The 14,440-nt window shown below is 44.1% G+C and overlaps 2 protein-coding genes across 4 annotated transcripts in view; one reads left to right on the top strand and one right to left on the bottom strand.

The window, feature by feature from the left end:
• Nucleotides 1–193, bottom strand: part of MAP1LC3B (microtubule associated protein 1 light chain 3 beta) — a 10,752-nt gene extending 10,559 nt beyond the window's left edge. The window contains exon 1 of one of the 2 annotated variants that reach the window (XM_019635075.1): nucleotides 28–193. In XM_019635075.1, coding sequence (XP_019490620.1) covers nucleotides 28–67 — 40 coding nt within the window. In that variant the 5' untranslated portion in view covers nucleotides 68–193. The remainder of the gene's footprint in view (nucleotides 1–27) is intronic. The other variant, XM_019635081.1, reaches the window with a different exon arrangement.
• A 6,476-nt stretch (nucleotides 194–6,669) lies between these two features.
• FBXO31 (F-box protein 31) overlaps nucleotides 6,670–14,440 on the top strand; it is a 35,645-nt gene continuing 27,874 nt past the window's right edge. Inside the window, exon 1 of one of the 2 annotated variants that reach the window (XM_019634999.1) lies at nucleotides 6,670–7,062. In XM_019634999.1, coding sequence (XP_019490544.1) covers nucleotides 6,714–7,062 — 349 coding nt within the window. In that variant the 5' untranslated portion in view covers nucleotides 6,670–6,713. The remainder of the gene's footprint in view (nucleotides 7,063–14,440) is intronic. The other variant, XM_019635004.1, reaches the window with a different exon arrangement.

Genomic DNA, 14,440 nt, shown 5'->3' with positions numbered 1-14,440 from the left:
AGCCCCGGCCCCGCCCGTGGCACCCACCGAAGGTGCGGCGCTGCTTAAACGTTTTCTCCGACGGCATGGCGCAGGGAGGCTGGGCGGGGGCGACGACGCGGAGGGTCCCGGCTTCTTCCGGAGGCGGCGGCGACGGATCCGACCGTGGCGACAGCGGCTTCCCTTGTGTCTCCTCAGTCCGCAGCCGCGTCAAGTGACCGGCGCACCGCCCCAGGAGGCAGGGCCAAGGGCGGGCCGCCGCCGCCGCCATAGCGTGCGTGGCGGAAGCTAGACCGCGCTCAGAGCCGGAGGCGGGGTTTGGCCCAGGGCGCGTGCGTAGCTGGGAACACACCGTGCGCGTGCGCGCCCGGGTAAACTGCCCGGGTTGGGGATGCTTCAGTGGGCCTGCGGTAGGGAGCGCCAGCCTGGCGACCCGGCAGTCTGCACTGCCCTTCATCCCCGCGGAGACGCGTAGGTGCGATTCCCCCCCCCCCGGGGTCCCTGCGGCGTGGTGCCGTCCCCCGAAGCCAGCTGCTCTGCGTTAACGCGCTAGTGTTTCCAGCGCTCTGTGCTAGCGGCTCGTAATATTTCAACCTGAAAATAGTGGTTTTGTGCGCCTATCTCACGAGTTGTCACCGATCTAGGAGCTGCTTTTTGTTTTCGTTGGCTTTCCAGATCAAGCACATTCAATTTTTTCTTTTTTTTTAGGAATCTCCACTGATTACTTATGTGTCCGAACTAGGAAAAGAAGTGCAACTGCATTTGTGTCAGGTTATGTTTAATAGAATGTATCCTTGGAGAAAGTCTAAGGATAATTGTTTTTGTCTTCAGGACTTCATATTGGGTGAATTCCTCGTTTGACACGATGCTACAGCCATTAGGTGACTTGTGGATGGCACCTCGAGCTTTGATGATTTATGTGTACCCACCCGTACGTTTCTGTAGTGGGCCTGCCTAACATCATTAGTCTGCTGGTTTCATTTAAGATTTTCCAGTTTCAAATATTGAATCATTCATATTCATCCCCCTCAGTCTTTCAACCACGAACTGAGCAACCTTGAATAAGTAACCATTTTTCTGAGTCTCAGACTCGTTTGTAAAAGGACAATAATATTTTAGAACTCCAAGTGTTTTGTGAGGAGCAAATGAAAGTGGCCTGTAGAATCTAGATCACTATGCAGTTATCAGTTATCGCCCATCTCAATGTCTGATGAACATACATTTGTATGAAGAGCACTTGATTGTTTGGCTGTTTTTCCTCTTTAATATCTAATGCTTTGAAATATTTCCAGGCTTTATCCCCTTTTGAGTTTGTAAAAGCCTTTCTTATATGCCTCTTTGATGAAGTAATTGAATTGTGCTAATATACATTATTATAGAAACATACAAAACATGTTAACACATATTTCTCAAAGTGGTTTTAATACAGCTGCGATTTCTTTTTTTATAGAGGAGCAAGTATGTTGTAGATCCTTGTATAATTATTCCCCACCACCAAAACAATGTTAGTTGTAGATTTTTACTCTGCCACTGTTTACGAAAGAACAGAGAGCATTTGTGCATGCGTCACCTTCTGTCCTAGGTTTTTTTTTTCCTGTCACAGTTCTTCACCTTGAAAAATCTGATAGTATACAGCTAATAAAGAAGAGTACTTAGACATTCTATCTGGTTTCCAAAATTTCAAAGGAAGGTTTTAAACTCCAAGTGTTTTGTACTTGGTTGTTTTGTACTTACTCTGTGAAGACTGAAAACAACAACAACCAGTAAGTGTTTATTATGTACCTACCTTGTGCCAAACACAAAATGATCAGTTTTGAAGTCCAGAGAGTAGATTATATTGCTTGCTTTTCTGGATTTTTATGATATTAAGTATTGGCTGGTGAGTGCTATTTTGGCTTAAGTGCTACTTTGCAAGAAATGGACTTTTCGTTCTCTTGCTGGACAACTGTTCGAAATGCAAGAAGAGGGGGAAAAATCAATTATCTGGCATATGGAGGTTGGGGGAGGGGAAGCAGAGTTTCATATTTTCCTGGTCCCTTAGGCATCTATAAAGCTTTACCAAATTACCCCAGCCCTTGGGTTCACTGCCATAGCCTCAAGGGATTAGCCTCAAGGGCTGTGCTAATGACAGGACACGGTTCTTCTGTGATTTTCAAGTACTGAAGTCCACATTTGCAGTGGCTGTTAGAGTCCTACCCCTAACTTTGAATTCCTACTTGATTCTAAAACAGCATATTCCTACGTGTTTCTTAGAAAATCATCCAGTACAGTTGGTGTGTAAAGGTGTCTCATAAGCATAACCTCCATTTAAGACTAGTAAATTCAAATAAATAATATATAAATAATATATAAATTGTATTTAAAATAATTTATATTCATATACAAATACATATAAATTAAGAAGTAACTTTATTTAACTTTTGAAAGTAAGTGTGCTTGGGTGGATGTGAAAAACTTCATGTGCCCCTAGATTGCAACTTAATAGAAGTTTGATGTAGTGAACAATATTTAGAGTGGTAAATTAATATTCATGAATTACTTTAAGCTAGTTAATATAAGTGTAGTCTGATTTATTTTTAGATAAATAACATAACTATTACTGTTTCTTGAAATAATCCATATAAAGTAGGAAAGCAAGAACACACCTTTCATTTAAATTCAGTATTTTCTTCAGGAATCTCATGGTGCTTTTGAACCATCAAATAATCATTCTAGAACGCCAAGCAGTGTCAGTTTTAAATAACTCTCACCCTATTCCTTTTTCATAACATAAAAAGACCATAAAGGACCATACTCGTGGGGGAAACAATGTAACTACTAAAAATTGAATGATGTCCCAGCCTTAGTGATGTAACATAGCTGTAAATCATGCTGTCTAGCTATTTCTAAGAATCTGTTAAATGGGGCATGAAACATTAACCTGCAGTCCAAGACACAGTCGTGTTATTTTTGCCACACTCAACATGGAGGGCAAGTCATACTGAGAATTAGTTCACCTCCTCAGGCCAGCCTGGCCTGTCCCACCTCTCCTCTTTCTGATTGGAAGAAATATTCCACCTTCAAGGTTGTCTGCGCTACTACTGGCCAGTTGTCTAATCAGTCGTGTGTCATCTTTTTGCTCTTTAGAACAAGTAAATAAACAAGTATTGCTCAAGAGAAGTGCAGGAGCTATTCTCAGAAAGGATTCAGTCAGGAGGATTTTTTAGTTGGCATGCAATAGATGCAGTCTGTGGGAGTGTCTTCCCTGGTTCCCCTGAGGTTTTGCCAAGAGAGGCGCGGTGTTGGAGTACTTCCTCTCAGGGTGAAGCTCTCCCTCTGGGGTGCGACTTCAGAAATCAGCAAACTACTGCATAATTCACTGATATAACCTAATATTACTTCTTAAATGAGCGAATAACAACTAATGGAACTGGCTGACATTCACCTTTTTGTTTGTTTGTTTGCTTGTTTAATTCTAAACAAATTACAAAGGATTGCTGTTTTTCCAGCTTTTGCCCATATCTGGGACTATTAAGGGATGCATCTGTTTAGACTCTCGTTTTAAACCATGAACCTCTTGTTTAGCCTTTCATTATTTTCCCCTTTTTTCCCATTCACCTTGACTGTTTCTGCTGAGCAGTGGGTAAAATAACACTTTTCACATCTGGATTCTGAGAACCAGCATGGGTAAAGTTAACATGGTTTGCTTAAGTCCAACAATCACTACTTTCAGTGACTTTTCAGGCAACCAATTGAAAAACGCCCTGCCCTGTATTCTGCTTATTTCCTTAGATGTTATCAGTCCTTACTAACAAAGAGTTCATTATTGTCCTCTCATAGTGTTAAAACAAATGATCTCTTCTGTGTAGTTTTTCCTCATTTTTGCATGAATGCACCCTCCTTAGTGTCCTGTATACAGTTCTGCATAAGGGATTGCAAAATTGTTCAAGGACATATGAAGTTTTCAGGGTTCAACATGTAACCGTTCTCAGTTACATGCAAAGTCTTTCCCTTCTGGTTCCTTTCCACCAACATGGATCAGCCAAGCTCTCACTGCCATCCTTTCTGTTCTGATTGTCTGCACTAATTCAATCCTTCAACATCTTGGTGGGTTATTGTACACAGCCTTCCTGCTGTCAAGACTTTGCAGATCTATCTTTCAACTGTATAGCTGCATCATTCAAATTATGAACAAAGAATCATTGAACCATTCTTCTAAAGATGTAAATTTAACCAAATTATTTTGTACATTTTCATATACTCTAAGGTCCTCTAGGAGACAATTTTATTTTAGTAATAGGGCCTAGTAGGGTGTAGATAGGTTTTTTAAAAATAACTTACTAAAATGTAACAGTGGCATGGGTCATGCTTTAGAATCTATGGATCCTCGCAGAACATAGCACATTGGCTAGTCAGGCATTCTGTAAATGTTTATTATATTACTTGATGCATTGCTGCTTGCTGAGATACTTCCTAGCCTGGATGGTGATAACCCACCCGTCTTCTCTAAGTCTGTTTTGCTCACGTTCCTCCCTGTTTAGCCTTTTAGTCGGTTTATTTGTTTGTTCTCTTTTTTTGTTCAACAAAACTTGTAGTCAGTAAACATTCGTTGATTACATGAAATGGTAGCATATATATCATGTGACGGGTTACATCAGGTAAAGCTGGTGCCAAAGGAAGCCAAGTGTTTACAATAAAACAATAAGATGGTGTTATAATAAAGGGGACAACCTTCCTAGAAGGGGGTGCCATTTGAGGAGTAGGAGGCAGGGGGCTGGTTTTGATGGCATGGACTGGGGAAATGGGACTTCCTGGCAGAGAAGAGAGACAGCTTGAGCAAAGTGACAGAGATGTGACAGGGCATGGTAAGTTTTGGCTGAGGAATTTGATGGCTCCCATTGAAAGATGGGTGTGGGGAAGGAGAGGAGGCCAGGCTAGGAGGTTAGGACCAGATTGTGAGCTACTTTGATGTGGTAAGGAGTCAATGGGGCCATTAAGTACTTTTAAATAGGTAAGTGATGGGATGAGTCTGCTTTTGTTTATGTTACTACAGAGGGTGCCAAAAAATTTTACACACATTTTAAGAAAGGAAAACTGTATTAAAATTATAATACTCAATATATTAAAAAAAACAAAAGGTAAATACAAGTCACGTTTGACTTCTGCAATTACAAGAGGTGCTCAAAGTGATTACCATCAGCGTCCAGACACTTCTGATTACGGTGAACTACTGCTTGAGCAACGTTGACCAAAGTGTCTGCTTGTATACATTTTTTGGCACCCCCCCATATTTGAAGGAAGAGAGTTCTGATAACTGTGGAGGATGGATTAAAAAAACTAGATGCAGGGAGGTCAGTTTGGTGTTGTCTTTCAATTGTGTGGAACTGAGATAGTGAAAATTTGAACTAAGGTTTTATTTTGCACTTCTCCATTGATGAGATTCTGTGGACCAGGGTAGGCAGCCCCCTTTTCTGCTCAGAGGTTTCCTTAAGGAGGTGGTAGTAGATAGCCAGGAATTTGTGGAGGCTGGGCACGGGAACTGGCAGGGTCGCTATGTTCTATTAGATTAACAAAACCGACACTTGACCAGAAACGCTGGAATGGTCACTGGATTCTTAGCTTCCATTTCAACTGTGGGAAACTCCTCCAGCACTTTTCAGGGCATGGAAGTAAGTCTTGACTAGAAAGGAGTTGGACCCACCAGTTATAGAGCTGCTTCGGTAGTATCCACACCCCTGGCCCTCCTCTCTGGAAACAACTAATAACAGTTACTTGTTATGAGCTATTTAAGGTTAAGCCACTGTCACGAGGTGGCTTTACAGATTCTCTAGAACACACGTGCCCTGAAGCACAGTAAACAAGATAAGGAGGGCACAACAAGATCACGAGAGATGGCAGGATTCATCACCTAGCATGATTTCCCCTTTTCAAGAAGGGCAGAAATGAGTGAATGTCAGTTTTTAGGTAAAAGAAAGCTGATAGGCACAATTCAGGGTTCTATTTGGCTTACCTAGTTCAGAGGGCTTGTAACAGTTTGCTTCGCTCCACCCACCTAAACAATGCCTTCTCTGCGAAGCAGTCCAGGGGGCCGGCCCTGGAGCCTTCCTCCGGGGGTTCCTGGGGGTGTCCTTGGGGCCGTCCTCAGGGGGAGGTCCTGGGGGGTGTCCTCAGGGCCGTCCTGGGGGGCGGGGTCCTCAGAGATGGTCCTGGGGTGATTCACGGGGAAGGTCCCCTGGCCCGTCCTGGGGTGGGGGTGGTTTCCAGGGCGGTTCTGGGGGGAGGTCCTTAGGGGCCATCCACCGGGCAGCAGACGCACCCGAAGGCGTCCCAGGGTGGGGGGTGACTGCCATGAGCCCCATACTCTGGACGGTGGTGAGTTCCGCCCTCACACAGCGCACGGAGTCGTTTTGTTGCCCACACGCACCTCCTCAATCGGGAAGGGGCGGCCGTCCAGTGTTTGTGACATTCTTTGTCCGTGCTCGGTCTGGGAGCGGTACTGGAGACCCGCAGAACTCAGGTGGGCGGAGACCAGGGCCGCCCGGGGATTCCCTGGGCGCGCGGAGAGGGTCCTGTTGATTACCCCCTCTCCAGTGGGCGGGCCTCCCCAGGATGAGATCTCAGCACATTCCTCCGGGTGGGCGGGGCCGGGGCGCGACGGCAGCGTGGGGGCGTGGCTCGGCTTTGGTGGGGCGGAGCTGGCCAACAGCGGCGCGTGCGCAAGCCGCGGCGGCTCGGCGGCTGTCACTCGGGCTGGCATGGCGGTGTGCGCTCGTCTCTGCGGCGTGGGCCCGTCGCGGGGATGCCGGCGCCGCCAGCAGCGCCGGGGCCCAGCCGAGACGGCGGCGGCCGACAGCGAGCCGGACACGGACCCAGAGGAGGAGTGCATCGAGGCGGGTGCAGCGGTGCTGTGTGGGGCGGAGGGCGGCCGGAGCGCGGGCCCCTCGTCGCCCCCGCGCTGCTCGCTGCTGGAGCTGCCGCCCGAGCTGCTGGTGGAGATCTTCGCCTCGCTGCCCGGCACCGACCTGCCCAGCCTGGCCCAGGTCTGCACTAAGTTCCGGCGCATCCTGCACACCGACACCATCTGGAGACGGCGCTGCCGGGAGGGTGAGTGCGCGGTAGTGGGGGTCCGGGCCTGGAAGGGGGCTCGGGCCTGGAGGGGGCTCTGGACGGTGCTCCGGGAGGCGGGGATCCGGGCCTCGGAGGGGAGTCGGAGGTCTCCAAGGACCCTGGACAGGTACCTGCCATAGGTTGGGGGCCCAATGGGCAGGATCCTAGCTGGTCGGGGGTTTTGGTCCTGGAAGAGACTCGGGGGCTCGGGTCACCATGGTCCCTGGACGGGGGACCTGACACAAATCAGGGACTCCAGGGGGCGGGCCCAGCTGGACGGAGGCGGGGGTGGGGGGGACCGCCACAGATTCGGGGCGCGGCGTCCAGGCGAGGTGGAGTTCCCGGTGGGCATTGGGGTGCTCAGAGAGGGGTGAGGGGCCCCCAGCTGCGAGGACAGGATGCCCCCAAGCCAAGGGGAGTTATTCCAACTGGGGCGGGGTGTCCCTGTGAGTACGAGACCCTGGAGGTTTAGGTCGGAGAGTTAGTTGACGTCTGTGGGCGCCCTCCACCTCCCCAGCCCTTGGGATGAGGAGAGCAGTGAGGGTGAGCTTGAGTAGTTAGGGAGCATAGGGGGCCGAGTGTTTGGAGGGTCTCTTGAGGGGAGGACCAGGTCTGTGGACAGGTGGGTGGAACAGGGCAGTGCTGCAGGCGTCGCTGTCCCCTTTAGGGATGCTGGTGGCAGTAGTGAGTGAGCGAAGTGAGTAGTTTTGTAACACATCCCAGGAGGAATTATTTACTTAATCCAGAGTGCAAGTCTCTCTGGTTTAAACGTTGACAGATCTCTGATGTTCAATAAGCTCTCATATTTTGGTAAACAGGATAGGTAAGAAAAAACCTGAACAACGCAGAACAGCAGAAGGATGAAAGTAAGAACCATCAGAGAGCCCTGCAATCAAAGATAAGCCACCCTTAAAATTTTGGAAAACATCTCTCCGTATACACATGTAGAGTCATGGACATGTTTTTACTTAGTCTTTTTTTTGTTTTGTTTTTTTGTTTTTTTTAGCTGAGCCATCCTGCTACCTGTTGGCAGCTCAGCGGCTGCTCAGCTCGGGCTGGACTCGAACCGCTGTTGCTCAGAGCTCAAACTCTTGAGCGAGCTCTTAACCAACTGAGCCACTCAGCCAGCCCGACACGTTTTTACTTAAATGAGATCATACCATATATATTCTCTTAGAGACAGTTTAAAATAAAAAAGCTTCATACTACTCCACTGCATGCATATGCCGCAGACTAGTCCCTTACTGATCGACTTTTAAGTTTGCAGTTTTTTTCTTGTCATAAACAGTGCTATCAAGATTGCCTTTGTGCATTTCATAGGACTTGATGAGACTTAAATGTACCTTTTAGAACTTCTCAGATTACCTTCTTAGTGTGTGCTTCCCAAGGCAGGGTCCTGCACATTGATAACATCTTAGATACCCATTGCCCTAGCTGTTGGAATTTGTACCCCAATCCTCCCCAACAAGGGGATCAGCCAGTCATCTCTCTGCTATAAAGTTCAATCAATGGCCGATACTTTGGATTTGTAGTCAGCAGGGCAGGCTCTGTGTATCTGCTGAGAGATCGTGGACATGCTGCTTCACCGACCAAGTGTTAGTGGGAAAGTACTGTCCCACAGAGTTGCTTTGAGGGTTAAATGAGATGATGCATCTGAAGCCCTCACCCTGTAAATGGTAGGTGTTTAGTTATCATGCTTCTCTGCCATTTTTATTTCACCTCTTGTGAGTTCCGTGTGTGTGTGTGTGTGTGTGTGTGTGTGTGTATGTGTGTGTCTTTTTCTCTTCAGGATTCTATTTTTGTCTTACAAATTTTAAGAACTCTTTAAATATGAACAGTATTCACCTTTTGTCATTTTTGTTGCAAGTAAATATCTTTTGACGTGAAAACAGAAGCAAAGAAAGTTCCACTTTTTCTTTTGTGATTTCTGTTTGCATTGTTTTGCATTTTGTACTCCTGTAAGACCCAGGTTCATCACAAATGTTCCATTATGCTTTGAGGAATTTCTCCATCAGTCAGCCAAACCTGTGTGGTGGTCTCTGGGGAACTGTAAGGTATCTAGATCAGCTCTAGGAATGGAGGGTAACCGAAGACTTTCGTATCAACAGAAAACTCAAAGGTATGCCACAGAGTAAAATTAACGAGTTATATCTCATGGTAAATTCTGAGAATTTCTAATGGAAATATAAAAAGTCCCAATGAAGATGTAGAAAGAAGTTGAACAGACATAGAAGGACTCTTCAGTCTTTCCTTTCCCACTGCTGCATTTCTTACTTCACCTTTCCTGGGACAATAGATACCGTGATGGTGGAACCCAGGCATCTTGTTTACTGAGGTGGCCTAACATGCCTGAGGGATTTTTCATTTTGAGAAATTAAAAAAGAGAAAGATAAATACGATAAAACAGGCATATTCATAGTTATCCCCTAATACATAACTGTTAAGTCTTGTCACCTTGCAGCTGCCGACTCGAATGCTCCTGCGCACTGATCCTTTGAAGTCATAAGGAAGTGTCTTGGAATGCTGAGACCCGTCGGAATGATCTTGGTAAAACTTCCTTATCAGGTGGTCTCAGAATGCTGACGCCATCCAGAGGATCATACGCATGTGTGAAAGCACAACTCCGTGCTTAATCACAATGAGTTTCGGTGAAGCAGCTGCCAGTCTAATTGAATCAATTAACTGGGTATAGATATTCAAATTGACCTTTGTGACCGTTGTAAATAAAAGCTTTACCCCCACCAGTATCAGGGCTCTGCTCTCTCTCGGTCTGCAGAGAGGAGACCCCTGGCCTGCAGAAACTCTACTTTTGACTCTTGTGATTTCTTAACCCTTCGCCGCCCCTCCTTGGGCCCCCCAGCCCTTGTCATGTGGGACGTGATAAAGTCTTATCATATTTGCTTTTGGTTCCTCTGCTGTTTTTTAAAAAAAATATCTCAGGTAACACTCAAGTCCCTTCTGATCATCACTGTCCTTCCCACTCCAAGAAGCAGCCACTGTCGTGGGTTTAGTTTACTTGTATATACATATACCTATATACATCCACCAATATATAGCATTGTTTTGTGGTGATTTCATTTTTAGAAATATACTGTAAGTATTGTGCATCTGCTTTGCCCCCTGTCAATTTGTATTTTTAAGTTCTGTCCATGTTACTACATTTAAGTCTGGTTCGGTCTTTTTAAATGTTATCTGGTGGTTTATAATTTGAAGAGGCCACACTTTTGTTCTTTTGCTTATTTTTATTTTTTTCAAGATTCCCAGTGTGAAAGTGAACAATCTCATATGTGCTTCCTTGGATGCAGATCATTTGAAAATTTCTCCAAGGAATAATCCAGAAATGGTGTTGCTGGGCAGTGGGCTTTGAGATTTGCAATTTTACTAGATACCTCCCAGTTATTTTTTGGAGTGATTTTACCTGTTTACACACCTGTCACTAGGGCATGAATAGGCAACTCACAAAAGGTGAAATACAAATGCTCAATGTGCATCATCACAAAGCAGCTGCCTTTTGTGGTCCAGGTACTTTAAGTTATCTCATTTAATCAAATATTTGCTAAATTCTCTCTAATGTGAACGATCCATCTTTAAAAATCTATGCCAATCTGGATGAGAAGCAGCATCTCATTTTAATTTGCATATGCCTGAGGATGCACATTTTAAAAATGTAGTTATGGCAATTTGTATTTCTTTTATTTGCTTATCCCTGATCTTTGCCCTTTTTTTCCTATTATTTTTTCTTATTTGACTTGTAGGTTTTATTAACTTCAACTGGATAGATTTCTGTTTAATATGTTACAAAACATCTTGTAGTCTAGTCATTTGCTTTTTTCTTTTTTGATAATGACTTTAAGTGTCCTTTTTTTTAATGGTTCCAAAATTTTATTTTTATTTAAAAAATTTGTTTTTCAGTTACAGTTGACATTCAATATTATTTTATATTAGTTTCAGGCATATAGCATAGTGGTTAGACATTTATATAATTTATGATGTGATTCCCTCCGTTAGTCTAGTGCCTACCCAGCGCTATATGTAGTTGTTGCAACATTGTTGACTATATTCTCTATGCTGTACTTTACATCCCCATGACTACTTTGTAACTACCAATTTGTATTTCTTAATCTTTTCACCTTTTTCACCCAGCTCCCCAACCTCCTCCCCTCTGGCAAGTTTGTTCTGTGTATCGACGATCGATCGTGTTTCTGTTTTGTTTGTGTGTTTCTGTTTTGTTTGTTCATTTATTTTGTTCTGTAGATTCCACATATAAGTGAGATCATGTGGTATTTGTCTTTCTCAGTCTGACTTATTTCACTTAACATAATACCCACTAGGTTCATCCATGTTGTCACAAATGGTAAGATCTCATTCTTTTTATGGCCAAGTAATATTCCATTGTATACATGTACCACATCCTCTTTATCCAAGCATCTATAGTCATTTTCTTTTTAACTTCATTTATAGTGACTTTTGTGAAAGCTACAACATTAATCAAAGTTACAAATTTTTACCTTTAGGTTTAAGTAATCATTGTCATCCCAAGTTTATGAAGATGGTCAACAGTTCGGTCTTCAGTTTCAATAGTTCATTCTGGTAGCTTTAATTTCCAGCTCATCTAGGTAAAAAATTGGACAGTCCCATGTGGTGGTATTCGTAGGTGTCTTGTAGAGTTGGCGTAATGTAGTTGGACTATATATAAGAATAGTTGTTTATGAGACAAGTCTGGTCTTATTTCTCTGAGCCCTAAAACTTCATCTTTTTTGAACTAGACATTTGGTTATAGTGGATGTTAATAAGGCCAAAGTCAAGTCCATGTACGTAAAAACCAAAGCCCTCCCAGCAGGAAGGTGAGCAGGAAGTGCATCTCAGGCTGGTTGAGGTGGGTGGTCCTACAGATCAGGTTTCCTGGAACACAGCCTCCAGGTTTGGCCCTGACATGGGTATAATGGTGGCTTCATTTTTTTTTTTTTTTAGTAGCTTGGGAGGGTGAGTGAGACTAACTAGTGAATTTGCAGGTTTGCTTTCTGTATTTTGATAATTGGATTTTTCCAGAACAAAAAAGCAAGTCACAGAAAAACGGGAGTGGGAAAGAGGATACTGCACACCTGTGTTACTGCTTCAAAGAATTTTGGTCCAGGATTGATTTTTCAGGGTGCAGACAAGGCATACATGTTTAAGAGTGCTTCCTAAAATGATAGGATGATTTTGGGACAAGAAGGAGGTACACTAGAAATTTAAAAGGAGGTAGCTTTTTATAATGTTTGGTGAGAAGTTCACAATTTCCAGTGTCCTGGCAATAATAAATTAGCAGTAATTTGTTATTTTTATAGAACTTTGGTCTTTCTAGTCCCTTGCATATTGGAGCTGTGGGATTAAGTATTTTCTAGTGGTATTTCTCTGGGCTGGTGAAAGAAAATTGCTACTGAGAAGCCAAATATGTGTTCCTGATTTTGGTGCAAGTATATAACAAATAGGTGATATTTATCCCCCTTACAAGAAACCAAACCAAACCCAGTCTCACGGGTAGGGGTGGGTAGAGGGAGGGTAAACACTTTTTGATGCGTCATTCCTTTGGCTACAGTCCTCCTGCAGTTACTTGCATGTGGGGCTATAAATAAGTCATCATTTCTCAGAGTACCCAGGGTGGAAGCCAAGTACGTTGTTTTGCCTTTGACCCTGACAGGGCTTTTTTTGGTTAATACTTTGCCATTTAGTTGGTGAATTTTCAAATGCTAGCCAATTTTACCACTGTTCATTTATGTAATACCTTATGAAGTCTAGCTCAGGCTAACGAGTTTAGGAAGTTCAAACCATAGTTCTAAATCAAAACATTCACGTAATAACAGAAGATAAATGTAAAAACAAAGGAAATATTCATACATGTATTTTTCCATTCCACACTGAACTCTAAATATTTAGTCACAAAGATTTCACATTATTCAACAATTTGCCTGCCAGCATCAGGCTCTGAATTAATATATTATTTTCCCATGTCTTTCCTTGATGGTAAGTAAGTGTTTTCATGATACATGGCATAATATTTGTATAAGATTTTGATCAGTTGTAAGTCTAAAGTGGGTTTCAATTCCATTATCATTAGAAATATCCTTTCCCCATAACGTGCCATCTTTATGACAGAAATGGGAAATTAAAAACCAATATTTTGCTCTTGCATGCAGAAGAAAATGCCATTTCTGTTCTGTTTGATATGCTGATGCAAAATATGAGAACTGTGGCTTTTGTTAAATATGGCTGAAATTGGAAGGGCCATTTTGGGAAGTGGTGAAATGGGCAAGTTGTTGGTTTTTTTTTGTTTTGTTTTGTTTTTTTAAAGATTTTTATTGGGGAATTGGGGGGATGGGAACAGTGCTGGGGAATTGGTGGAAGGGGAACAGGCAAGTTGCTGTTGTTTTGTTCTTCAGTCTAGTTGTGGAGGGCGTTGCTTCACTGGCCCAATTTTGCACCATCATTGCGCTCTTCCTGGGCAAGGCAGATCAGTCACCGGCTTCTGGATGGCCGCTGACTGCGGCTGCTGGCCGCTCATGCTGGCTGCTGGCTACATACAGTAGCCCATGGCAGCCCACTGCCACAGGGGCTGCAGCCTACGCCGTCGCCGGTGACTCATGGCAGCCCAGCTCCAGGTTGAGCTGTTGTTCAGCATCTTAGCTGTGGAGGGCAGTGTCACTGGCCCTCATATGTGGGATCCGAACCGGGGCCCTCTGGCGTCCCAAGCCAGTTCTTAACCATCGCGCCACTCGGCCGGCCCAAGTTGTTGGTTTTAAGGTTGGCTTGAGGAACATTTTTTTGATTCCTGTTAAGCAGATGCTTCTTGAGCCCACCAGTTTTGGTGGTGGGGTAGGCAGGTCAGCAATTGGATAAACAAGCTGACCAGGTCATAGAAACACGTGTGTCAACCAGGAGAAGAGGACACCTCCTGGACATACAGCAGAATCTCAAAACTGTAGGGAAACCCTTTATCCTTTTCTTCTGCTTTGCTAATTGAAAGGACTACAGTTCTCCGTATTTTTGCAGGTTGAATCCCCTATGCTGCTTTATAGAAAAACAGTCCTTTCCATTAGCAAAGTAGAAAAGGATAAAGGAAAATGATGACTTTTAAGGGAACATTTTTAAGACTTCCTTTTTTTTTTTTTAGCCTTAAAAAAGCGAGCTGGAAAGTGAATCTGGTAAATTGAGTAAAGATTTCCCCTTGGCCCTATTCAACTGTACACAAGACACTGGTGCTTTGCCAGAAAGAATTGATTGGTTGTTAGAGGTCCAGGCACGGCCATTTTTTCTGTTTCACTGTATTTATAAAGCAGTTACGTAATGCATTTGAGGATCTGGGTTTGTCTCTCTGGCGGGCATGCAAATACAAGGA

The sequence above is a fragment of the Hipposideros armiger genome, unplaced genomic scaffold (assembly GCF_001890085.2).
Source record: "Hipposideros armiger isolate ML-2016 unplaced genomic scaffold, ASM189008v1 scaffold_19, whole genome shotgun sequence".
Classification (NCBI taxonomy): domain Eukaryota; kingdom Metazoa; phylum Chordata; class Mammalia; order Chiroptera; family Hipposideridae; genus Hipposideros; species Hipposideros armiger.
This window is presented reverse-complemented; position numbering and strand designations above follow the sequence as displayed.